General features: G+C 42.8%; 2 protein-coding genes across 6 annotated transcripts in view; one reads left to right on the top strand and one right to left on the bottom strand.

Annotated features, from left to right (window-relative positions):
• The window catches only part of PTGR1 (prostaglandin reductase 1), a 29,659-nt gene extending 21,605 nt beyond the window's left edge, over nucleotides 1-8,054 (top strand). For all 4 annotated transcript variants that reach the window (XM_062600540.1, XM_062600544.1, XM_062600541.1 and 1 more), the window contains 7 exons: nucleotides 64-123; nucleotides 1,347-1,514; nucleotides 2,951-3,068; nucleotides 3,364-3,519; nucleotides 5,109-5,214; nucleotides 6,262-6,380; nucleotides 7,334-8,054. In XM_062600540.1, coding sequence (XP_062456524.1) covers nucleotides 64-123; nucleotides 1,347-1,514; nucleotides 2,951-3,068; nucleotides 3,364-3,519; nucleotides 5,109-5,214; nucleotides 6,262-6,380; nucleotides 7,334-7,444 — 838 coding nt within the window. In that variant the 3' untranslated portion in view covers nucleotides 7,445-8,054. The remainder of the gene's footprint in view (nucleotides 1-63; nucleotides 124-1,346; nucleotides 1,515-2,950; nucleotides 3,069-3,363; nucleotides 3,520-5,108; nucleotides 5,215-6,261; nucleotides 6,381-7,333) is intronic.
• Nucleotides 8,055-9,569: 1,515 nt separating this feature from the next.
• Nucleotides 9,570-24,205, bottom strand: LOC134153966 (thioredoxin). 2 transcript variants are annotated; one of them, XR_009961285.1, is made up of 6 exons: nucleotides 23,937-24,205; nucleotides 18,948-19,052; nucleotides 18,189-18,248; nucleotides 17,325-17,390; nucleotides 10,377-10,542; nucleotides 9,570-9,890 (listed from the first exon to the last, which is right to left on the bottom strand). XR_009961285.1 is itself a non-coding variant. In XM_062600545.1 (5 exons), the coding sequence occupies exons 1-5, from the start codon at nucleotides 23,958-23,960 to the stop codon at nucleotides 15,752-15,754; spliced, it is 318 nt and encodes a 105-aa protein (XP_062456529.1). In that variant the 5' UTR covers nucleotides 23,961-24,195; the 3' UTR covers nucleotides 15,594-15,751. The 2 variants fall into 2 exon arrangements, 1 of the variants encoding a protein (XP_062456529.1); XM_062600545.1 differs by lacking the exons at nucleotides 9,570-9,890; nucleotides 10,377-10,542 and adding an exon at nucleotides 15,594-15,814 and having other exon boundaries at nucleotides 23,937-24,195.
• Nucleotides 24,206-26,310: the final 2,105 nt, after the last annotated feature.

Here is a 26,310-nt window from a genome sequence, read left to right on the forward strand (position 1 = left end):
AACATCTACTCCAGAATGCCATTATAGTTGCTTACAATAAACCATCTCTCTGCTGTGTTACAGAGTTTACAGTCAAAGAGACATGAAAGAAGGGAACATAATGATAGGTACACAGGTTGCCAGGTAAGGTCTTCAGCTATTTGTTTTTTCATGCTCTTACTTGTTATCCAACACCTATCAGACTCCAGTTCATAAAGGAATGTACAGACCTTTGAGAATTTGCAGCTTTGTACTATCTTTTTTTAACATGAGGCTCTATACTGTAACAACTGTATTCTTTGTCTATAATTGATTGGTCAGTGTTTTTTCTCTGTGAACCTCTTTTACCATCTTGGACAGGATTCATACCTCTTGTGCTGTCTATATATTATTTATGTGGGTGATATATTCAGAGGAACATTTTACAAAGAGAAGTATGAAAAGCTAATGTTTATTGTACCTGACATGAAATGTCAACTTCACATTTTAAAATGTGATATGCAGTAATTGCATACCTGATGCTACCTATTCTAGCTGAGAATGCCACAGTGTCACTTAGAATACAGCTCTACGCCTAGTCGAAAGGGTTACCTGACCTTAAACCCGTCCTCTCTGGTAATTTAGCTGCACCAGTTTTTCTCTTGGTCAGCTTGCTCACTCTTTTGCTGCTAAGTTTCTGGCCAAGAACATTTGTGGCCTTTGACTCTTGTGTTTTTATGTAGAAGCACAGAGGGTGGAGATAAATTAAAAGGTTGGCTGGACAGAAGACTGATTTCAATGTTTCAAGGCTATTTGCCTACTTTTTCCCAAAGTAATTTTTTATTAGGGCAAGGAAGTTTGATTTTTATTTTGGTATAGAGACCAAGTATGAAGTATGAACTTCTCTCCATTATTATATACTGTTTTCTAATTGGTTTTAAGAAGAGTTTTGTTGTGCCAAGATGTTCTGTCTTCAGGATATCTAACCTTTGAATGAGGTCCAGGTTTTCTAGAAAGGAGACTGTTCATTCTAGCCTGTCTGTGATTCAACTTCTTGCTTTTCCATCCTTTAGTCTGAATTCCTAACAGATTAGTGCTAGTCAAAATCATTGGCATCTGCATATGAACATAAGACTTGCCTGGGTATGATTGAGTCTAGGAGTTCATCTTGCCCAGTATTCCTCCAGTAATAAGAGATAGTAGTCATTTCAGAAAAGGTTTTGGAAGCCATCAGCACCATCAAGTACCTGCCCTGACATGAAGTATTTCTTTTCTTCTGCATTACAGAGCAACAGGGGTAAAGCAGGGAAGGCCTGTTGGTGTTTCTTTCCAAGGCCAGTAGGTTCAGAGAGGGTATATATTTTGTTTCTTTCTCTTCTCTTAAACAGGATTATAGAAAGCAGGAATACAGCTTTTGTGGTAGGAGACTTTGTTGTGGCTAACAGTGGCTGGAGAACTCATTTCATCTCCAATGGGAAAGATCTACATTTTCTTCCTTCTGGCTGGCCAGAGTCATTCCCCAGATCTTTAGCACTCGGGACAATTGGCATGCCTGGGTGAGTACTGAGATCCAAGTGAAGCTATTCTCTGAATTTTTCACTGTGCAGAATGTTTCTGTATGTTTGCATGGCCTTTTCTCTTCATTTTGTTATACTCTAGTAAAACCTATGTGTGTGTGTAAGGATGCCCTCACGATAAAGAGGAACAGAAGTTTGTCCCATTCTGTAGGTCAGAGGAAAGAAAACTCGAATGCTCCTTTCTTTTTTTTACTTTACTTTGGAGGTTATGGTGCCTCACCTTGAGGAAGTATGGTAGGGCAGGGAAAGACTCTAGCAGGAGCTGGAAAGAACTCAGTTTAGTCTGAATTAACCTTAATGGAAAGACTCAAGTTTCACTGGCATTTGGACTTGGCTGTTTTTACTTGTCAGCCTCTTCTGTTGTCACTGTATTTCTAGAGCTACCCAAAATCGGAAGGACACAGCTGTTGCAGTTTGCAGTAGAATAACAATCTTTAAATTTCACTGTAGCAGTCAAACAGAGCTCCTGTTCTTGAGAAACAGTAAAAACATTATTGCATTCTCTTTGACACCTTTCCCTATTCCTTGCCTGCTTTTTTTGTAGCTTATACATGAAATATTACCTCAGTGAATCCTTTTGACACAGGAGGCTTTCAAAATAATTGGTATATTTTATATGATGCAGAGCTTACATTTCATTCTGAAATTCAGCAAGATAGATTTTTCCATACAGCTTCTAAACAAATTCACTAATTGGGAAGCTTTAGGCCTGAAATGAGAAGTCTGAGAGAAGTTTGAACCAGTTAACTGTTGGGATTCTGGGCTGACTGATCAGGTTTCTTCAAGAAGAGTGCAGAGCCTAATAGTCATTTAGTGTTTCTATCAGTAGAGCATGCTTAAGCTAAACTATAGTGGCTCTTAGAGACTGCTATTTACTCAGTAGCCATACCTGTACACAGTAGTCGTCAGAAATTGTAGGCCAGTGTTCAGCAAGGTTTTGCACCAGTTTTCTTTTTCTATGAGCCTGGATTTCTGATGACTGACCTAATGTCTGCCTTGATCTAATCAGAACTAGCTGGCAACCAATACATGTCTAGCCTGTAATTGTTCTCTCTTCTGGCTCATAACTAGACTGTCAAATTATAAAGTGAATCTTTACATTCTTCCATTTTGCTACTGAGTGCAAGGAAAGCTGTCTTCAACTAAAATAGACTTCTGCCACAACATCCTGTTTCCCACTAGTGTCTCTTGTTTTTCTGGACTTCCTGGTGCATTTTAGTATAAGCGGATGTGCTCACAAGCTAACTTGAGGAGCTATTTGGACTAATGTTTGTTCAAATTAAATGATACTTCATAAAGAATGAGGGAAAATTAACCTTGTTTTGGTCATGATGATATTTGTTTAATGTGGTCAAATCACCTTTTTGTTTGGTGTCTTTTATTCCTCACAGAACATTCTTTCTTTTTATTCCCAGACTCACTGCATATTTTGGTCTGTTGGAGGTCTGCAAGATGAAGCCAGGAGAGACAGTTCTGGTTAATGCTGCAGCTGGGGCTGTGGGCTCTGTGGTGGGACAGCTCGCTAAAATTGGAGTGAGTAGCTTGAACTACTCGTACTGGTGCACAGAGGACTAATCTAGAAGACAGAGGAATAAGGCCATGGATTATTAGGAGGCTGAGGGGAGGGCAAGAGTCTCTGAAGGTGTCTGCAGTACGGTCTTGATGAGAAAAGCTGTTGAAGATGTAGCAGAGCTAACTTTAAATTTCTTAAAGCTCAGGAACTGACATGTTTGTGACAGCCTGACTTTCAAGCTAAGCCCAGTGCTCCATGTAGATGTCAGCCTGTATTGCCAGGGGATTTAGAAATATTTTCTTCCTTTACTTGCAGGGTTGCAGAGTGGTTGGCTGTGCTGGCTCAGATGAAAAGGTTGCTTATCTGAAAAAAATCGGCTTTGATGAAGCCTTTAATTACAAGACAGTTACATCTTTGGAAGAAGCGCTGCGTAAAGCCTCTCCTGAAGGCTACGACTGTTTCTTTGATAATGTGAGTTCAGAGGGAAGGACTGGCCGAGGGCAGACTGTTGTCTTTTCTTAGACTGTAGCAGGAACTTGGTACAGTGTAAACCCCATTGAGAAATGGTGTCCTTAAGAGCTTAATGCTTCTCTGTTCCCTTATCTTCCCTTAACTTGGGAAGTAATAGAAAAAACAAATATGGAAGGAGAAACCTGGATTATTATTGTTGTTTGTGAAGGGAGAGAGAGTCCTCTTGAAAATATGTCTGATTTTTGGAAAGCGAGGGGAGCAGAAGACATTTAACCAAGGCTTGGCAGAGAGCTGCAGTTCATTTCTGGCCCCAGCTTGAATCACAGACAGTTCTCTGCTGTTTCTGGAAGCAAAACAAGAGTGAGTGGTCCTGCAATGCAGTCCAGGTGACTACATATATACAAGCATAAAAAAACAGTTGCAAGATCTACTTGTAAAATTGCTAGAGTGGTCTACAGAGCATTTCTGACCTCTTGCAGGCGCAATTGTAGTTAACAGGGGCTATGAACCATTCTTGATAGGCTATATTTAAAAGTGACCATGCTGTTTTAGAAGCTAAGAGAGTTTACTAGCATGGAGGGAGTAAAACCATGTCAGCTGGTGCTGGAGCCAGAGAAACAGCCCTGGCTTTTTTAAAATTTCTAGTGCTAGCGTATCTCATGTGTGTATAGCAATAGCATACCTACACAGATGTATTAGCTGAGGCACTGGCTTAGATGCCAGCAGGGTTGGCCAGTTAAAATGACAAGCAGCAGATAAGATATCAAAACTCCCTGAGTTACCATGTGTTGTAAGGGGCAGCCATCATTACTCCTGCAGTGTGTCTTTCTGTCAGCAGTTTGAACACTGATCAAGGGATGACAGTGCTGTAATTCTGTGTGAGCTGGCATGTGTCCCACATTTTTATGGGAATCCTTGCAAATGCACCATGTCAGGGCAAAGCACTTGTCACTTTGGCCAGAGTTCTTGGTTGCTTTACCTTTCCCTCCTGACTTTAATGTCATTAATATCTTAAGCAGCAGTAATGTCTATTCCCTTCCCTCTCACTTCGTATTTTTGTGCAGAAGTCTCTCCAGCAGTAATTTTTTTCACAACTTTTCTCTGTTAAAAACTATACCCTTCTGAGTACAGCACATTCTTGTGGGCTCCTTCACTGGGACTATTCACTGGGAGAAAAAAATCGTTAACTTAAAGCTTGTCATCACAATTGTGTAAACAGGTAAAAGTGCAGGCTGGTGTCAGGGAAAAGCAGAGGTAGACCGGCAGGTACTCCTTAAAGGGATTTCTCTAAGGGTAAATCATGCCCAACACTTCCAAGCCAAGCATCAGGGAAGCTGAGATTTGAGTTAGAACTGATTTCTGTGTTCATAGCTATTTCTTCAAAAAATACTGTCATAGAATTCTCTTACACTTTGACTAAGTGTAAAGGATTCTGCAGTCACAAAAACTTTGCAGTAGTGAAACTTAGCATTTTTCCCTTTGATTGAGCCTGTTCTCCTTGTTGTAACAAGTTCAGGCTGGTGAGCTGTGACATTCAATGCCAAAAACTGGATTTTATTTAATACTGCATTTATTCTGATTTCTTGTAGGTAGGTGGAGAATTTAGCAGTGTTGCCATTCACCAGATGAAGAAATTTGGAAGGATTGCAGTCTGTGGAGCTATCTCTCAGTACAATGACTCAGTACCTCAGAAAGGTGTGGGCCTGCTTTCTTCTGTCTAAATTTAGTTTGGCAATGGTAGAAAGATGTGATTGGAGACTCTTGAGTTTTTTACTGGTTGTTTCAATGTGTGATTTGAGTGTATGTGTGTGTACATTCAGACAGTTGACCATGATTGTAGTACAACTGGTGTGAGGCCACACTCCCTATAAATACATACATTCACCTTCCTTTGTACACACTCATAAAAAGTGGTAAGCATCAGCTAATTAGAAGTGAGGATTAAACTACTTAATGTAGGATTCCCTGGGCTCCAAGTAGATACAGATGAGTAAAGAAAAAAGGCAAGTAGAATGATGACATTTGCTCAGTACATACTTTTTGATGAGAGAATGCATTTTCTGTCACTTTTTTTTAGATGAGGCAGCTCAGTTTTAATTTATTGATCCATTTCACAAGAATTTGGCTGCTAGTGGAAGTGGTGGGAAATATAGCTGAAATGCATATCCATTTTCAGTAGCAGGTAGTTTTCAAAATTTGTCTTCTAGAAACAAAGGATTTAGAAGTGGATTTCTCTTTGACAGCTGACTGGCTTCAGACTCTGAAGTCACTTTAAAAATGGGTTGGGGTTTTGAGGGTGGAAAGACTATCACACCTAGGAAACTAGTTTTTAATGTATCTATTTTTTTTGATATTTGGAAGGAATGTGAGAGTTTGCCATGAAAGTAATGTGAGATTTTGAGCTTTAAACAGGCTATCACACAAACTGGCAAAATGACAGTTTTAGGATGAAGCACCTTGGCCAAAACTGAGGCCACTTGACTCCTGAATTACACTGTTTCAGAAGTATTGGGCCTTTAAGCTCAGCTTTGGGAATTTAGTCTTTGTTTTCCAGGGTGACACTATATGTGGATCCTTGGTCTTTAGTCCTAGACATTCTGTCTGGAAAGGACAGAAGTTGCTTCTGGCTGGAACAAAAAGTGGTGTGCTTTTCTTTACTAGCTAAAAGCTTCTCTTTATACATTGGCTCCAATTTACATAGAACTATTGTTAAAGGTGGTTTGCTGGTTCCTTTTCTTATAGGACCTTATATTCAGTTTCCAATGATCATCAACGAGCTTCAAATGCAAGGATTTATTGTTCACCGCTGGAATAGCCGCTGGGAGGAAGGTCAAAAGGCACTGCTAAAATGGGTCCTAGAGGTAAGAAAGTGGTTGTTTCCAGATATACAGCAGAGGTACTCACACCATAGTTTCGTTTTTCATAAGGAGTCTCTTACCATAGCTGATATGGTGAGGTTCCAATGAGGTATTTTTCTTCTGCCTGACTTGCTCTTTGAGCATTTTGGGGACACTCAAACCATGATGAACATGCTGCATCCTTTCAGCTGTGTTAAGACCTGTGATACTAGCTGGTGGTCCTCACTTAGATACACCACCGAATATGTGCAGGCTTTTGAAAAAGGATCCTTCCAGTTTAATCAAAATACTTTCCTAAGTTTTAATTAGAGTAATTTATCTATTTTTCCTTCACACTTTCATTTGTAATATGAGCAAGAATTTCCATTGTACTGTTGAGCTAGGATTACTGGCAAGAATTGATGCTTTCATGGAGTTGGGAGGCAAGCTTTGAAGGCAGTTGCCAGAGAATTTTTCTAATTTTATTTCTTTTAAATGAAGGCCAAGTTTAACACTTGATTTGTAGCTGTGAAAGGCTTATGAGTGTGAACACTAGCAGCTAAAAGGCTCTAGGTTTTTAAACTGAGATTGAGGGATGCTCAACTTCTGATCACTTGGATTTGCGATTCCATGCTTAATTATAGATAGATAAGAGCCTGTCTTTGAAGAAGTTATCTCCTATCTTTGGAGACTAGTTGCAGTAAATGTGTCATAACAGCAGTGACTTCCTCTGGTATGGAACAGAGCATCAACCAGAGATCTGGAGGATCTTGATGCAAAAGCAGATCCTTTCATGGAACAGCCATATGCACATCTAGTTATGCAAAGTTACTCTGATGTGCACCAGCTAAAGTTTGTTTCAGTTAGAACATACAAGCTGGAGAGAATCTGGTAGCAGATTCTCACTCTCAAAGACAGTGAAAAGTAGGCAGCTGATGAAATGAAGACTCAGCAATCTGTTTTCTTCTATTTCACAGGGAAAAATTAAGTACCATGAACAAATCACTGAAGGATTTGAGAACATGCCCGCAGCTTTCTTTGGAATGTTAAAGGGAGAAAATCTTGGAAAAGCCATTGTAAAGGTCTGAAGGTCACATATCCTGTTCCTAAGAGACTGGCACGGGAGGATGTGATTCTGCTCGATTAAGTGCTTTTGTCTCACTATTCAAAAGGCGTATTTCTGTCTCTGTGCTGGATGTTTTATGATGATAACTTTTTTAAACAATTTTTCTAATAGATGTAGGTGTATGCAAATGGTTTGGCTTTTGAGCAGCTTGAGAATTGTTCCCAAAGCTGTATACAAAACCTTGAAACTATTGAATCTGTTGCTGTGCATTAGAAAATCAGAACTGTAACAGTTTAAATCGAATTTGATTTGAACTGGATTTAAGTTAACTCATGGAAAGGAAAATGCAGTTCCAAAGGCTTTGCCTGTTGATGGCACATCTGATGCCTAAAGTATACTGATTTGCCTAGAATTCAGCAAGAAGGGATTTAAATTTGTAACCGCTAGCAAGAAGCAAGGAATAGACTAATAGCAGGCAAGGGCTCCCAGCTTGGTCATATATCTGGCTTTTTTTCCCTCCCATTCAGTTTTGTTTTGTTTTGTTTTTTTTTTCCTTTCATCAGGGAAAAAAAAGATATCTAAACTACTCTGAGATTATGATAATTAAAAAAAATCTATTATTTGACGCTTTGCTTGTGTTTATAGTCCTCCTCTTCTTTTAACACTTCTGCTGTTTTTGCTTGAGCTTTCATATGTTTCTATTCTTACTTCCTTTTTACGAGTCCTAGCTATGTTAACATTCATAGTGGATTGAGCTAGAATCCTAGAAAACAGTGAGATTACTTCTGAGGAATTTTGCTTTTTGCAGAGGGAGAGGAGCATCATTCTGTTTCTTTGCTTTGAGCTCACTCCCAATACTATGACACACACCTGATTAAGCACTATTGAGATGTTCAGGACCAGAGATTTAAAGGATCAAACTGTGGGGCCAACAAGGTGGGGTTCTTGAGGTATGTGTTATGAGGTAAGTTGCTCTGAAGCATGAAGAGAGCCTAGAGGAACAAATGGCCAAGGCTCACCCTGCCTCCAGCAAGCTTCTAGGAATACAACCTGTCTGACCTTGGGAATCAACCAACCTTGGCTACATGGAGTGCATGGTGAACCATGGAGTTCACCAGTGCTACAAAGAGCTGTATGTTGCTGATACCTAGAAGCTATTCTTGGAGAGCTTGTTGCTCTCCAGGACTCATTGCTGTCTGCTGATCCCAGGAGAAGATACAGGTCTGCTGCATCCTCCAGTGCTGTTTTCATTCAAGCCTCATTCATCAAATGAATCTGATGTCAAAATTCCACTTTTCCTGATACATGCTCTGTAGGAGTGACCAAACCATTTTGCTCTTACCTTGCTCCCATTACCCTGACTGTTCTGTTCATCTCTCATCCCCACAGCCAGGCTGCAGCTGCTCCAAGCTGATCACTCATAGCTTAGCTTGCTGCTAGCTGCTACCTGCAGCATGGGGAGTTACGTCCTGTCCCTGTCCTCACCAGCTGAACATGAGCTCTTCTTCCTAGTAAACTACAAGCTTCTAGGATCATCTTGAGAGAAGTGGTTTGGATGACTTAAAGGGTCCCCAAGCAGACTGTTACTCTCAGACAATGTAGCTAGAGCAGCAGCACCGCCCTTGAAACATCACCCTGACTGCAACAATCCATTCTGCTGTGCAGGGAGCTAAACTGGTGCCACGCAAGACTGATTTGACCGAAAGCAGAACTAGGTTGAGCTCAAACAGTATATAAATGTCCACAAGGGGAAATGAAGATGGACTACCCAGGAAACACAGAGTAGTAGCCCAGCATACAAGGACAGACTTTGGAAGGCCAGAGTTCAATTGCAATAGAAATTGATGAGAGGATATGAAGGACCCTTTGGTCAAAAGATAATCACTCATTCACAGATGCATCCCATAGGCATTAGGAGAGTTTCTTCTTCCTCCAACTCTTAATGATCCTACTAAGTGGTATTAAAACTAAACATTGCATCTCACCAGCAGGCTGCACAGTTCAGATAGCTGCTCATTGTGCAAGCCCTTTCTCACCCTGCTGCATCGTCTCTCAAAGAAAGGGATATGGCACAACAACAACAACAACAAAGCATACATAGAAAGGTGAAAACCGAACTTGATTTTTTCTTTTTTAATAGTCTGACTCAGCTGGATGGCAGGATGACTTTTGGGAATGCCTTGACCCCTGGAGTCCTCCTATCCATACGTCCGTTGCACTCAGCCCCAGCTCATCCCAGATGTTTCAATTCCCAGAGGCCAAGTGATGCCATTTGGATATCTAGCTGCTTGAATCTTCTTTTTATGTTAATATAGTCAATCATTTACTTACTTCCACCTTATGAAAGTTTGCATCTGTCCCAAATTTGCCAGCTGCAGGTGGGAATGGATCTTCATACCTTTCCCCAGCTACCCTGCATTCTTCCTCCTCTCTAGGTACCATGCTGGACCACCTCTGCTTTTCCTCTCCTGAGAAGGAAAAATGCCTTTGACATAGGTGTGTAGGTACATTTCCACAACAGTTCTACAAGTTCCTCGGATGCTCCTAGTAAGTCCTTACTGAATCTGGAGGCCTTTGATCTGCTGTGCCTCTTAGTTCCAGGCTGCAAGAAACCTCCACTGTGAATAAGCACACTGAAGTGATTAGGTTTAGCTCAGTTAGTTAGCTAGTGTGGTGCTAATAATGCCAAGGTTGTGGGTTCGATCCCCGTATGGGGCACTCATTTGAGGGTTGGGCTGGATGATCTCCAAAGGTCCCTTCCAACCTTACCAATTCTATGATTCTATGAAATACAGTTCACTCTCAGCTCAGCTGTGCTAAGTGCAGCTTCCTGCCACCTACTGATGTTGTGCAAAGATGGCCAGCAGCTAACACCTGAACTTTTCCTGTTTGCTGCAAAGATTCTGTACTTGGTCTCTATCACAAGGAGCTCCTATGTAGAGAGGTTTTAGCACCTGGGGTACACAGGTGTCCTTTAGTACACAGCTGTTTCAGATGAAGAGCAGAGAGACTCCATGCCATGGCCAGGCTTCTGCTAAATACGGTTTCCCTTCAGTGCTGCTCCACCTGTTGTCAGCATGTCAGTTTCTCAAGTCACTCCTCAAGGGTCAGGGATCAGTGCTAGAAGAGAGTTAATCTAACTAGGATTTCAGCAGTATAGAGCATTTTTCCAAGCAGGGCATGTACGGGCTTGAGCCATCCCAGGGCTGTTTGCAGTCATGTCAAATGCAACACTGTGAGCTTTCTCTCTCCAGGTGGCTGGCAGGCATGGGAACATCTCAGCCCAGTACCCTCCCACACAAACACACACACATGGGGGCAGCAGTTCTGACTTCAGGTGCTTAACAAAAGCAATCTCAACTCTGCACACAGCCATCCACAAAGTTGGCAGCAAACACCACAGAACCCATGCTGGCACTGTACATCAGCAATAGCTCTGACAGCCTTACAGAGAGGGGCTGCTGCTGCTGGAGTAGAGACAGGTAGCTGGAGGTAAGTCACTACAGTTGTTCCTACACAGATCTGGGCGAATGGCCACTCTTTGAGTTTGGAAAGCCAGACTCAGGAGGTTTTTCCAGGCTTAAGTGAAAATTTTGAAAAAGCATAAGAAGAGAGCCTTTCCCAGGTCTCCAGATCTTTCTGTCACTGCTCCAGGGACCTGATAAACCTTTTTTTTTTTTACATATATATATAGCTTATTGTCTTACTGCAGCAATGTCACATGGGTGAGCCAGAGTATTTCATAACAGTGGGCCCTGGCTAGCTAATGACATCTTGGAAAAAACTTCTGAAGGCAAGACAGGCAATTACTCTCCCTTCACCTCACTGCAGGGAGGTTTCATTGCACCGTATCAGCTCTGTAAGTCCTCTGTAAGCTCCGTTACCTCTCCCTTCTCAACTTAACCCCTTACCAAAAATGCTGCTTGCAGCAACAGCTCCATGCCAGAGAAGGTAGTTTGCAGCAGAATGATACTTATCCTTCCAAACTAACTTGTCTCTCTTCCCATTACCAAATGTTTGCAGCCACTATAGTGCATAATCACCACTGGCATGATCACTGTCTGCTTTTGGAGTCCTTTCTTCCATTTCTCCCTCAAATCCAAAGATCATTTGCAGACTCCTTTCCCTATATCCATATCTCCTCTGCCCAAGAAGCTCCCCTGCCCATGCAAAGAATGCACCCAGTTCCATGACTAACACAACCTCTTCATCTGTGTGTTACACAGAATCTGTGTGGTACTGACAGTGAATTCACAGCTCTCTAAAGACAGGAAAACATTGTTTCCCCAGGGTGCTGGGGGATATGGAGTGCTTTTTGTCTGACAAGGCTCAGACAAAGTTTGGGCAGCATTTGAAAGCTTTAACAGAAGCCAGTGAGTTTTTGCTTTTTTAAAAAAGTTGAATGATGTATTCTGAGGCACAGGGAACCTGCCAAGCTGAACACATCTCATCTTCTTCAGCAAGACCAGAAACCCTACAAAATTCATCCCCCCCTTCCCACCATGGTATGACGCAGCCCGGACCATCAGGCACCTCTCACTGCGTGGTCGTTTTTGGCTCTCACACAGGCAAGGGTCAGCTGAGGCAACATCACAGGGCTGCCAGACACATCGCTGCATAGCTGCACCATAACAGCCAAGCTGAGCCGGGCAACCCTGCCACCTACTGGATCACAGCACCCGCTGAGTGGCTGAAAGTTGCCTGCAACATAGCATGAGGTAACAAGGAAGCTACAACAGTCACAGCTCAATAGCTGCAGAGGGGGATGCAATCTGCTTCCTTCAAGTCACCCACTGCTTAGAAAATTAGGCAAGCTGTTAAAGCTCATGTAGTATAGCACTAAGCAGGTAAAAAGGCTAATGGACAAAACCATTTGCTAAGAATGTGTTCACAAGGTCATTAGGTTGAATACTAATCAAAATTTTGAACATCAGATATATTGATAAAGCATTAGAATTACAATACTTCCCCCCCCCCCCAAAGTTAGAGGTGTGTGTTGAGGGGAATATCCAAGCCTAATATTATTAGGTAAAGCAAAGAGTGAAAAACTTGACAGTTCACAGGAGATTAAGTAACATAGTGTTACAAAAAAAACATTTGAAAGTGCTGTGGCAAATGGTTAGAATCCTTTCCCAGATGTCTTCTTACAGCAGTTTCAGAACATGCAGAGTTAAGCCAAGGGGTTTCACTACTTCATTTTCGTCTTACTGTATACAGTCCCCTTTCCACTCACTGCAATCCCACTGGATTAGCCATCCCTTTCATGATAGTCCTCTCATTAAGCTTCATTAGAGTATAAAGCTGAGATAATTTCTGTGCTCAAGGAAGTAGCTGTGCTCCTGCACTTACATCATTGGCCAGTCCTCTGTAAGACAGAAAGCTATGTAACTGGCCAGCAGAGAAAAACTTCTTGCTCTACTGGTTTGACAGCAAGACAGAGATCAGCCATTTCACATTCAAGTGAAAAAGGCTGCAATCATTACCTGAGGGGAGGATAACTTCTTCCTGGAGCTCCTACTCTCAGAAAGAACATTTTCATACATTGTTTCTTTTCTATCACATATACCAAGTTTCTCCCAAACATTCGAGTCACTTGACCATCTATCATTTCCTTTGTGGAGAGATCTAAGACAACACAGCTTAGTTCAGTTCTTGCAAAGAACAGGTCACCTCTGGTTCTCACCAGAGCTAAATCAGAGTTCTGTGCAAGAGATATGTCTTTCCTGCATTTTCCTGTGGCATGATAATGCCAGTCCCAATGTCATCTGAGCTGCAGATCTGTCTGGAGTACTCAGCAGGTGCATTTTTGCTTGCTAACTATCACCTATGTCAGAGCAGATACCCCCCCAATCAGAATTTAGTATGATTACTTGCACCTGCTCCATTTCATTCAAAATAATTGATATCTAGTCCTTGCTGAAATGTCATAATCCATATATCACCCAATAGATTAAAAAAAAATCAACCCAATCCCTGTCCTGATGTGGGATACTCCACTTCCAAGAGAAGTACTGCTTCTGAAGAAATGAGAAATTCTTATCATTGCTATACCTAAGATATGAACTGTTCTTTAATGGAGAGTGCTATTGTTCTTTAATTTGTGCCCCTGCACAAATTCAAACTGTGGCACAATTATTTGTTTTGAAGGGAATAAGCTTTTCAGTCTGGTCTTTCAAAAGAAAAATTACGTAATACATTTGGTTCTTGACTGCATGTTCTAGGAGGGTGAGATACCTCCAAGCTCTATGCCATCCTTAAGGAGCTACTCTTAAAAAGACCGCCTGCTTTCAAATAGAGCTAAGCAAGTATTTTGGTCACAGTATGTTTACATGACAATTCCCAGAACTGGAGGATTCCTGCAGGCAAAAAATGCTAAGACTTGCTGGGCTTCTCTTAAACACTTCTTTACACTCCAGTTTTAACGTAAGTTACTTCAACCCTTCTCATCCATTCCTATTTCTATCTGCAGTTACTTGCCTGGGCCTCTCAGAGCTGCTGCAGAGTTGACCTCTTACAGGGAAAAAAAAAAAAAAAAAAAAGAGAGCATTATGTCAAATTCAACAAGTAGGATTTCCACCATTAATTTCACTATTCCTCCTGTTCTAATAGGCCAGACCAGGATCTTACCTCAAGAGAAGTATTGTAAATTGCAATAGTATGCATCTTAGTAATTTCAAATACATATTAGTATACTTTCTTAAAAGAAGCTGTATTTTAGGGGCTTGTACTGAACTTCACCTTAAGTTTTCTCTAAAACTTTAATTTGGCCTTCCCTCCTTCCTTGCTCCCAACTAAAGAGTAAACAGGCCACTCAAACTGCTTTCAGAAGTAATGCTTGTTTCCAGATGAAAATGGTGCATTCTTGCTCCAACATCATATTCCCTCCCCAGATATTGACCCACTACTCCATTATGCTTAGTAATGCCACTGACTTGGGTGAGCAGTCTTTAATACACAGCTGCACTCCTCATTAAGTCATATAGCCAGCATTGCACAGGAAGCATTTTGCATGTTCTTTTCACTGTCAAAGCAAAATCCCTCCACCTGAGAAGGCTCTTAAGGGCTTATCCTCAGATGAAGTGGATAGTCAGCATCTCAGATTAGATAAATCTTATTTTTAAATAGTGTTTCTTATTCATACAGCAAGCTGTTTAAAGATCTTGTCTCTCTTGCAGACCAGGAAGCTTAGGCTTACTCACATGACAAGCCGTGAGTCACACACTAGCTCCATACCACAAAGGCTAGAGGCTCACCATTGTCCATGTCTGCAGATACAGCAGGAAGCTGTGCTTCCCTCATCTGTGATACTCAAGCAGCACAGCTCACCTTTAGCTGTAGCTAGTAGCTACAGCCTTGTTTCTTTATTCACTGAATACTTATCCTGGAGACTACACCCAAAACAGTATTAGTAACTGTGGAAAGAGTAGCTAAATGGCATGCAGAAGTAGGCAGGTCAGCAGTAATTTAAACAGCTTGATGCAAGTGTGGAGGACTAGAAAGCCCAGTTTACTGTCAAGCAGTGTCCAGAATAAGCTAACAAATCAATATTTATGTTTAGTTTGAGAGGAGAAGAAAAAAAATCAGTAAGCCGTCTTGGATTTAAGACAGAGCTTTACCTCTTTAATCATTTGTTCTAGTTTATTGACCAGAGAACAAAGCAGCCCATCTTAGAAACTAAATAGATTTTGCCATTAACAGAACCAGAAGGTATGCAAATGGCAAGGCAAAATTAAAAAAGTAGAAGCTCCAAGTCCTGCCTTATACTTCCTATATGATGTATATTATGTTCAGATGTTAAGGTAAGTCTTACCTTGAAGTCTCAACCCAAAGCTTAACAGCTGATTAAAGGCTAAAAAGATCACAAAACCCTTATCAGAGACCAGTCTTTTCTACAACTCCCAAGCTCACCTTTCAGCATCTGGAATTGAGACTGCTGCTCTTCAGAGGACAGTGACAGAGTATTTCTCCTAAAGCAATCACTGCTGTCCTATGCAACACTGCTTTCCATTCCTAACAATAGCTCAGTAATACAAAGGTTCTTGTGTCAAATACAATCTGATGTATCTAGACAGCACTCTGTTAGCAAGTTAAAAAAATATGTATATTACTACCACCAGCAACTTCAGTGATACTAAGGACTTGCTCAAAAGTCATTCAAACACTAGGCAATATCCAAAAGAGAATTTCCACTTTATTGTACTCATTTACATAGACCAGAAGGACAGTTTCCATGACTCATTCTAGATAGCTTGGTTAGATTTTCAGTAGAAAAGTTACAGGTTATAATTTAGCTGAAGCAGTCATGATCCCAGGTCTCCACTGTTGGAGATTAAACTAGACTTTTAATGGTCTCTTCCAGCTTCTCTTTATTGGCACCAGAGAACTCCTGCACCTGTAAAGAGAGTATGATTTTACAAAGTGCTGCATACAATGCTTCATAACATCTACTTGGAGATCATCCAGAAACATGTATCTGTTCAACTGTGCTTCACTAATCAGTTTATTCAGCCCTAGGTGAGTAGTAAGCTCATGTTTAAGAGCCATTTATCTCCCATTCAACTCAAAGACTGGGACAAGAGTCTATTCAAAAAAAAATCACTTCCAGATCACCATAGCTGGAGCCTCCTACATGCGTGGTAAGAGAGGGGGAAATAAACATAATAGATCTTGAGCCAATCATGTAACAGACTCAAAATGAAAGGACATTTGGAAGTCACCTCACAGCAGAAGTAACTCAAAGTTACCTCAGATTGCTCAGGACCCTTTCCAATCAAGTTTTGAAATGGCAACTGCCTCTTGGAATGACCTGTCTCACAGCTTGGCATCCACTTTTTATGTCCTTATTTCAACTTATACTGCAAGACAAAGGCAACTGTTGCCTCAAAACAAAACATGCCTGTCCTCTACTACCTACGAGGGCACAAGGTACAGAGAAGACACCACAGGCCTTAAAAATATTTAATATTCATGAGTCCAGAGGTTGCTCAGAATTAGGTGCTATACAACAAGGTCAAGAATACCAGTTTCATACATTGTCACACCTCAATTACAGTTTTTCTGATTGCATTATCTTTGCTGGAAGCAGATCTTTATTCCAAGAACATTATCATAGGTACATTATTAGTCATTATTTGGCCCTGTACTGACTTGAACTACAGCTCATGCAACATTTGACATCCACTTCTAAGGAAGCAATTCTGTTGCCTTCAGCCATGACACCTGCATCCAGGCAAATTTTGTTTTTACTTCAGAAAACCCTAAAGGTTTACACATTCAGTTTGGTTGGCAAATTAAGAGCCTCTGACATTTAGTTCAACAATCAGTCTTTACTCCAAGCAGACACTCAGTCCAAGTACCATGTACAAGCAGCCTACTACACTGTCAGTGTTCACCTCTAGTTAGAGCAGGCACAGAAGCTGTATCCAGACCTTAGAGACAGACAGGACCAGGACAGACAGGACTCCAGACTGCAGTGTCTGCTCATTTAGCTAGGATTCCACAGACATATGTGGTTAAATCTGCATGAATAGGAAATGCATCCAGAGGACAAACTGTAACCAAGACTGGTAAAACCAGAGTGCTAAGCACACAGCAGCAGGCTTGACCCAGATGTCTAACCCCAGTAATATCATGAAGCTCTGCCTATAAGACTGAGCTGTAACACTAGCTCACTCTGACTAAAGGAGTTTGACAGTCGACTTACTGATCCATGCTACATTTTCTGCAGTATGGAAGTGAACATGACTGCTCTTAGGAGGGCCCTATTGCCAGTTGTGCCTCTCATACACTGCCAAGAGAAAGCAGGCTGTGTGGTCTAAACCTCCCCATCTTCCCCTTCAGGTGCTTAATTTCATGCTTGCTCCAGAACAGAGATCCTCCCTGCCCAAAAAAGCAGGGCCTACCTTCTTTCCATTCTTGTAGAACTGGAATGTGGGCATGCACTTGACATCACAGTGTGCAGCAACATCCTGGAAGAGACAGAAGACAAATTCAGTTGAAAAGTCTTGAAGGCTGTTAAACTTATAACCCACTAGTTCCCTTTCAACTAGGCGACAACAATAATGGCTAAGCTGTGCTATTAAGCAAACAGAGCACCTCTGGCTGTTCACCCTGTATCAGAAAGCATCTCCTTGAAGGAAGTCTGCAAGATCCCTTCAGCATCTAATTCATACAATAGCTGAAATACATGTTTACTAGATCTGTAATCTAATGGTGGTCTGTTTTGATGCAGAGGTCTGGTGTTCCAATCACCATTTGTAAGGCTTAAGTTCTACAGCAACTCTTGTTTTTCAACCTGATATTGTTCAGGTACCTACCAGCTGCTAGAACTGCTATATAGCAGCCATTTTATTCAACTTAAAAATCAAGACGCAAAAGGGAGAAACAGGGACAAGTGCAGTAGGGAGACCAGTCTAAAATATTTAGACTGTTTTCTAATACAGTAGTTCTAGGGAAGATTTCATCAAGACAACTTAAGGCTTTAGAGACTGGAGTTCAAAACAGCAATGCTCAAGTTACCTAATGCATGCCACACAGACCAGTGTGCAGATACCACAGGGCAGTTTCTTCCCCAGGCTGTTGGCGGTGTCCACTAAATATTCATTCCTTTTCCAGTAAAGATAAGGAAAACCCTATCTCTATTTCTTAGAGGGTAAACAGTCTCTAGCTATGCTAGAGTCTCTGCCCTTGCAGAAACTAAGAAGTTTTCCCACTGTCACTTGTGTGGATCTTAACTGCCCTCCTTAAGCATTGCCCCATAACCATACCTGAGCATCATCCACATCAATTTCAATGAACACCACATCAGCAAACTTCTCACACAAACTCTAGAATAAAAGAGACAAGCTGTAGTTGCAGTGCTCCAGGAAAGCATTTCTTTAAGAGACATTTGTAGAAAGTATAAGGCTTTCTCATTCCCATGGTGATGTTTACCCTATTACCTTAAAGTACTGTTATGATCAGTGAATAGCTGCTTTAATTTTCTGCTTCAATGCCTGGAAGAGTCTGTTGAAATTCATGTCTTCAGCAAAGTAAAGGTTGTCACATGTTAAATGTGTTCCCCACTGGTAGAAAACCCTCAGCTATCCCAATACACAGGTGAAAAGAAGTTTAAATCTACTATATTTTTCAGCAGAACATAGGAAGATGCTACAGCACAAATCCCATCCTTTTCTAGGGGATGGCATTATTACTGGATGACAACCACTTATAGAGAGGATACAGTGTTAAAACAATGTTATCCCCAGTTTTAGTGTAGTACAACTTACCACAGGCCTTTAGAGGCTGAGTGAAGCAGAGTAAGCATTAGGGCAGCAGAAGTTAATTTGAGCTCCCACCCAAATCAAAACTTTGTCTCAGCCTATTCTACTCAGTCATGAAGTACACACATGTGATTTCTTTCAGAAAATTCAGTCATGATCATATGGCAAAAGGAAATCTCCATATGGTTGTCAAGTAGCACAAAAAACATTTGAGTATACTTTAATACAGTTGCCTGACAAAACAGTTTTATAAAGGCTACTTACATGGAAAAAAGGTTTGATCATTTTGCAGGGTCCACACCAGGTAGCAGAGAAATCAACAACTACAAGCTTCTCGCCAGCAGATTTCAGTTCTGTCTCAAATTCTGACTATAGATAAAAGAATTGAATACATTAAAGATTTATTAATCCTACAGCTAGCTTAGTCTCAGCCTTCACACACACTAACAATTCTGCTATCTTTTTAAACACCCCACTTATGTAATGATACAAATCTCAAAGTGCTTCAATGCAGACTGCCTTCATCATTATTACCAGTCAGTAAGTGTCTTCTAGCCAATTATTTAATTAGGAAAGACTAGTCTTCAAGCACTCCACCTCACTGAACAGTAGCATGATGAGATCAAGTTAGAAGTTTATCAAGCCTTTGATCTCAAATCCTGCTGCTCTGTATTACTCTGAATTTGACCATTATGTCTAATGTAGCAGCCTTCATACACTATTCCAGCTTGATGTCTTTTCCAAACAATACACAGTATAAAAAAAAATCATGTTTTATATTACCCTAAAATGTTTTCTAAAGCAACCACCTCTTAGGACAGGCACTTTATTTTACCAAGTGAATCTGAGTACAACTTTAGTAGACAACACAATACTACACATGGAATAGACAAGTGTTCTATGTACACACATCCATCACTTAACAGTATGACTAACTTGAAGGTCTAAATTAAGTCATACAAGTCATATCTAGACAACATTCTGATGTAGAGCTCCTTATATCTCATTAGTCACAGATTTTCAGTGGACACTTCAGCAGAACTGAAACACACTAAAATCAACAAGCATTTGTATTCTAGCAGAATGCAAATAAGTATCCAAATTAGCATTTTTTGCTGCTGCCTGAGATACTTATCAGCTATTTCCTGACAGTTTTTCCAAAGCAAGTACAACCAACTCAAATATTACTTAACTTAGTTTTCTTGTGGCAGTGTAGGCTCCAGGACAGCTGTTAATTTAAGCTCCATTTCAGATTACACACAGACAAGATAGCTGCTTTGCCCTCCTCAACTTCAGAGTTGAGCACTGGCGTTTTCTGTCAAAAATACTTTGCTGAAAGCTACAAAGTTACTGCCACACCTAAACAGTAGTAAGTTTTACAGTGCAGGAATTAACCAATTCCAGCTTCTGTTATTGGCCAAAGTAACTTGCAACCGGACTCTAGTAAGCTATTCTCCCCTTAAAGAATGCTACACAGGCAAGGAGCCAACAGTACATACAATCAATTTAGTCACAAGCAGGTTTAATAAATAAACAAAGAGTCCTCAGTGAGCACCAGTATTCTTCTGGATAAAGTTGTGTGATAGCTTTTGTATCTTGCTATAACTGTAAATACAACCTGCATTACACCTCTCCTGTAGATAAGATTTCCACCCCCCCAATGCAACCATCTTAAGTGCAATCTCTGTATGCTAATTAAGTTTTTCCAACCTTGCATCTTGGATAGTCAGTGTTTACTCTGCTGTAAGATCAGTAGCTAACTACTACATCACCTACTCTCCATCTACAAGACTGGGGAAAAACAAGTCTTCCCTTCAGCCTCTCCACATCTCCCATCATACTGGCATACTATGCATTCCTGCATCCCTGTCTGGGAAGTTCCCTATTCTTGCCAGTATAATTCAATATGCCAGTATGCAGGAATCCAAGCTGTTCCCTGCACCTCCTTGAGTCAAGCCTGACTCCAACACACCATCAAATCCCCAAATCCAGGGCAGCCTCTCATACCTCTGCATTCTAGCATTATCAGCTCTTCACTAGTGCTGTTTCCTGCACCTATCAATTAATTAGTCCTTTTCTTACTCTAAAATACTCTGTCAAGTTGCAAAACTACATTATCTTGTAAGAGAAAGTCCAGCCCTCTAATGCATTGCTGCTGTGGCCACATATCACAGGTTGCTACTGCACAAAATAAGGGAAGAGTGGGAGGACACAGTAACTGTAAGTTATCAAAAGCCACACACCAGAGACCAGGCCCCTGGCTGCTGCCTCTATTGATTTCTGTCAGGTGTTACCCTATGAGCCATCTCTAGTATCAGCTAAAACTGCTGGAGTAAGACTGAAGAGAAACACGGGGTTCAAAAGCTTAGTCTTGCTAGTTAGAGATACCATACTTCATGAAGGTCCCAGCACTTCTCCCTAAGAGCTTAATATTTCTGGAAACAGGAAGACAGAATTGGCAGAAGTATAAACTACTTGGCCCTTCTGGTTTACCAGAAAAAACTGTGGAAGCATGTGTGTGAATGGTCAAGTTTTCACATAGAAAACAAATCTTTGTTATCAAACTACACTCCACAAGCCCATTTAGTCACACAGCTCAAAGAACTCATAGCTCTGTTATTACTATTTCCTTCAAGTAGCATCTTATCAGGGGAGGCCTCTGGACAGTACTTTTTCAACAATTGTTGAAGCATCATTGATCATATGCAGGCTCTCATTTTGCATGTCCAGTCTTCCAGTATAACAGCAGATCCTGCATTCAGCAAATACATGGGTAGTAGACATCAATTTCTAAGGCCCAAGTAGGAGAAAACAGATGACAAAAGGCTTTGTGTAGAGGCAGATCTTCAGCACCAGGTAATACCTCAAAATGGAGGCTTCTGAACAAGGGCAATGGTGTAAGGAGTCCATTGCTCTACAGCAATAAATATCCAGGACAGTTTGAATCAACCATCTTGCTTGTAAACATGATTTCCAGCACACATTAATTCCAGCTCAAGGCAGCTTAATTCCATCAATCATAATCTGAGTCCTAACCTGACTAACACATCATTTTTAGTTTAACAATAGGGAGCTAGCAAAAAGACTGAAGGTTCAACTGATTGAACTGACAGCAGCAACTATTTCTGAAGTTGCATCTGAAGCCGCAGATTTGCAAGATCTTTGCCTCAAATAAGAGAAAAAAGTCAGTGTGAAGAACACTTCCAGGGCTCTTCTGGACTTCTGCAACACCAGCTATCAAAGGCATACAATTTCCATAACCTAATCATGTTAAAATTTATGCAAGTCATTCATACGTACATAACACACAGGCTTATAAAGAAGTCTGCAGAAGTATTGCTCCACTTGTCCATTAGTAGAAGCATGGGATGGCCTAGAAGCAGTACTAAATAAAACTAGTCATTCTTCAGGAATGAGTCAGTTTCTGAAGTCTAGTAGGAAACAGGTCACATTTAGTTAGCTGTCACGTTCTTTTAAAGAAGTCGCTCATAGAAGCTTTGACTTTAAGCAAAAGATCACATTTTTTCCCTTTCATCTTATCTGAGCAGAATACAAAGCTTTAAACAGCTTTAAAGAACAGAATTAATTCAGGAATTCCAGTTGCAGTGCACACGAACATGGAAGACTGTTGATGTTAACTACTTTTGGCCAGCATGTCTGTTCAGAGAAGCCACACATTCTCACCAGAAGAGAAACAAAACTGGGTAAGATAAGATGTTAACTACCGAAGATCCCTAGGTACATGCAGTACTTTACTCAATGCTCACAGAAGGGAGGATAGTGGAAAACTACTCCAGTTCTTTAAGTCAGGCCAAGCTGCACTCTTCCTCCTAAACCAGGTCTAGTCACTCTTTAGAAATATTCCATTCTTTATTAGAAACCTCAGTCCTTACTTAAAGGGTTAACCCTTTCTGCCCACCTGCAAACAGGGCATGGGGGACAGGGAGCAAACCAAGAGAAGGATTTTAGGCTGAACTCACATCATTCCATCTCCAGGAGCTACCATGTAAGGCATTTAGTTCACCTTAACTTTAGTGAGTTTTCCATCTTCACATGTACTCAAACTTTGGCCATAAGAATTAGCATGCTCTGGGTCAGACAAAGATGCCTCAGAGGTCCCCAGATGAAAAGCATGGCAGACTTCTTATATACAGGAAATTGCCTTCAGAAAAGCATAGCTTCAGAAGACACTCAAACTTGGATGCCATACCACACCACCTAGAGGCCTTCACAATCAGATGAAGCCGAGGTTTCAACCAAATTTCAAGTTCAAAAAGGCAAGTTATGCCCAATAAGATTTTTCCTAGAATAGGGAGCTCACATAAGTTTGCATGGAAGGCATTTTTGAAACAAAAATCATTGTATTTAGATGTTTCTAAGTTACAGCTAACAAATTCTTTTCTTGTCTGTCAGCTGCTGTACACAAGAGCATATAATATTTCATAATCAGTAAAGTGTTCTCTGTGTGTTAGGGCAGGCTCTACTACAATTCTGTATCTCAAAAACCACAGCTTTTATTCACAGGATCATCCAAACCGTGAGGCACCTGGTTAGTGTACAGAACAGATCAGACAGCACTAAAAGGAGATAAATATCTTTTATGATACTAACTCCTGTTATTTCAATATAGGAATGGGCTCTTAATAATTCTATTCAAGAAGACTGGATTGCAGTTCTCCATTAACTCCTATCCAGTACTAGGACAGGACTTCTTTACGTCCACCTCTTAAGGAAGCCACCTGGTCCTCTACCTGCTGGCAGGGTGTCAGACAAGCCGAGACTCCTACACGAGGGTTCTACAGTGCAGAAGCCCCCTGTGCAGCTCGTTAAGAGGAGAAGCATGACGCTCCGCGGAGACGTCCATGGGAGAAGAGCCATCACCTACCGCAGCCTGGAGACGCGCCGCTCCCTGCCCCCTCCACACACGCACACACCCGCTGAGCGTCAGAAGCCAGCGGAGCCGCTGGGCCGTTCAGCGACGGGTGACCAGCCGCCTTCCCCGGCCCTCCCTCGGGGACGCCTTCGGCCCCCCGCCCTGCCCTCGCCGCCCAGCAGGCGCGCCGCCGGGGCTGACCCCGGCAAGGGACAGCGGCTCTCCCCGCAGCGGGCCACGCCGGCCCGGCTGACCCCCTCCCCGCCCCGCCAGCCGCCCTGCACCCAGCTGCGGGGTGTGTGTGTGGGGGGGGGAGGGGAGAGAAGGAGGGAAGAAAGGAGCCACCCTCCCCCTCCCCACCCCCCTCCTAACGGACTCACCAGGCTGCCCACGATCTTCACCATGGCGACGGCGGCGAGCGAGGGGGAGGGGGGCGACGGCGGCGAAACGGAGAGAAGGGCTCCAGCGGCTTCGTCCCCACGCGCACGCGGCCGGCACGGCACGGCACTACGGTTACCACGGCACGCCCGGCACCTCCTCACCGCCTCAGGCCACCAAAGCGCTGTCCCGCCGCCGCCCCGGCCCCGCGCTTATATACCCGCCGGCGCGGCGCGCACCAACGCGCAGGCGCGCCAGCCGCCTCCCCCCTCCCCTCCCCCCCCTTCCACTACCCGTGGCGGCCGAGCCCCGCCCAGTGCGCGGCTCGGGTTCCCCGGGCGGGGTGACGTCACGGGGCGCGCGCAGGCCCGCGGCGCGCAGCGGCGAGCGCGGCCGGGCGGGCCGCGCGGGGCGGGGCCTGCCGGCCGTTGCGGGTGGGGCGCGGCCGGCCGTTGGTGCGCGCGCCGCCCGCGGGTGGGGGGGGCGGCGGGCGTCGCGGAGGCCTGAGTCACGGTGGCGTACGTGCAGAGGGCCGGGCTCGCAGCGCGCCTGGCCCCTGCGAGAAGGAAAGGCGGGGGGAAAAAGAACTCACAACCCCAAACCCGTGTGACTTCGGAAAAAGTGCTGTGTAACGATGAGCAGGAAGTATTTCGGAGGCGCCGTCCCTACCCAGACTCGTACGGATTCCCTCCGCCTCCTCCCCCTTCGCAGAGCCTCATTCTGTGCTGTGACGTTGAAATGTGCCTTACTGGAACTGGAGGAACTGGATCGGCCCATTAGGTGGAGAGGGCTCTGATTTTTGGGAAGTTAAAAGGCAGGAAAGAATCAGATCACGAAAAGCATTAAAGTTGTTTTCTCTTTTGGGAGGGCACTAAAAGTCAAGCAGGACAGCATTGCTTCATTTTGAGTTGCAGGCTTTTCACAGTACAGAAGTGTTCACTTACATAAGCTGTGCTTACCCTGTTGTCAGTACTAAAATACTAATAATCAACACTAGTGACACACCAGGCATCTTTAGTAGTTCCTTTCTTGGAAGGGGTTTGCCAGGATAGATCCTTTAAGCTTCAGAACCAAGTGGACTCTGTCATGAAAACTTTTTTTTGCATTTATTTCATGCTCAGTGTCTGTGTTGTGCTTCAGAGGGATCTTCCCTTTGCTCTGCTACATGCTGGAGGCTAGAGGGCTCGCCTAGGAGCTGAGGAGCTGGCGCCATTTGTATTTTCTTCCCTTGTCAAGAGGACAAATGTTCCTCTTCTAAGCTCTGATAATAATCTTTTTTTTTTTTTTTTTTTTTTTTTTTAACTAGATTGCCTTTCTATAGAAAAAATGACCCTGCCCAGTACCAGGATGCAAGTGGCCAAAATGGGGGTGAAACTACTCTGCTTTCCTTGTGCTGAGCTGGTAGTTTTTCATTTCTGAACATCAGATTGCTGAATACAGCTCTCTCTGCTTAGGACGCAGGAAAAGTGATGTTCAAGGGGATGGTTCACACTGGCAGAGTCACATTCCTTACCAGGGTGAGTGCTTGCATGAGCGCATGGTGCCTGTGGTGTTTCTGCAGGCTTTAGCACTGGAGTTAGCAGTCCATGAACAACTTGCTCAGGAATGCGACTGGGTGGAAAAGGGGAAGACTTAGGAGAAGTTCCTGCATAAAAAGATGCTTCTTCATCCAAAGGGGGGGAAAATGTTGGTTTGGATCCAGCCTCCCATCTCAGTAATATTTGGTATGCTTATTTGCATTGTGGACACTGAAAACCTGACAACAAATTTATATTGGGAATGATATTTTTTTTTTTAGGTTGGAAGTTTATTTAATGAGTGGCTTATTACGGAAGTACAACTGTGACCACCTCTCAGTTGTCTTTTCCAACACTCCTGTGCCACCCCCTTGTTTTTTTCCCCTGCATTTGGGCGCAGGTGCCTGCTCATACTGGCTCTTTCCGAGCCTGGCTATGCCTGCCCATGTGTGGCACTCATGAAGCTGCCCTGCTGCCCCTTTGCTGCAGGGCGCTCCCCGCTCTCTAGAAGGCTGCCAAAGGGGCCCCAGGCTGGGTGCATTTTTCCCTGTGCTCCTTTGCAGAATGCAGCTGCGGAGACTGTTTTACAAGCCCGCAGGTGAAAAGGGAACGCATTATCAGCCAAGGGCACTCTGCTTTATACCTGCTACCAGGTGGGATAAAACAAAGCAGGAACCTGGGCTGCCTTCAAAACACTCCCAAAACACCACAGTGCAGCAAGGCCTTGCGTGGCTCATGCAGAAGATAGGGCAGGAAAGGGAAGAAAGTACCGCTCCGCAATAAGAAATTCCTTAGTACTGCTTTCTGTGGACAAGCATGTGGAGAAGTTCAGTGTGAGTTCCTTCGGAGCAGTGCAGTG

This window comes from Rhea pennata, chromosome Z (genome assembly GCF_028389875.1).
Source record: "Rhea pennata isolate bPtePen1 chromosome Z, bPtePen1.pri, whole genome shotgun sequence".
Classification (NCBI taxonomy): domain Eukaryota; kingdom Metazoa; phylum Chordata; class Aves; order Rheiformes; family Rheidae; genus Rhea; species Rhea pennata.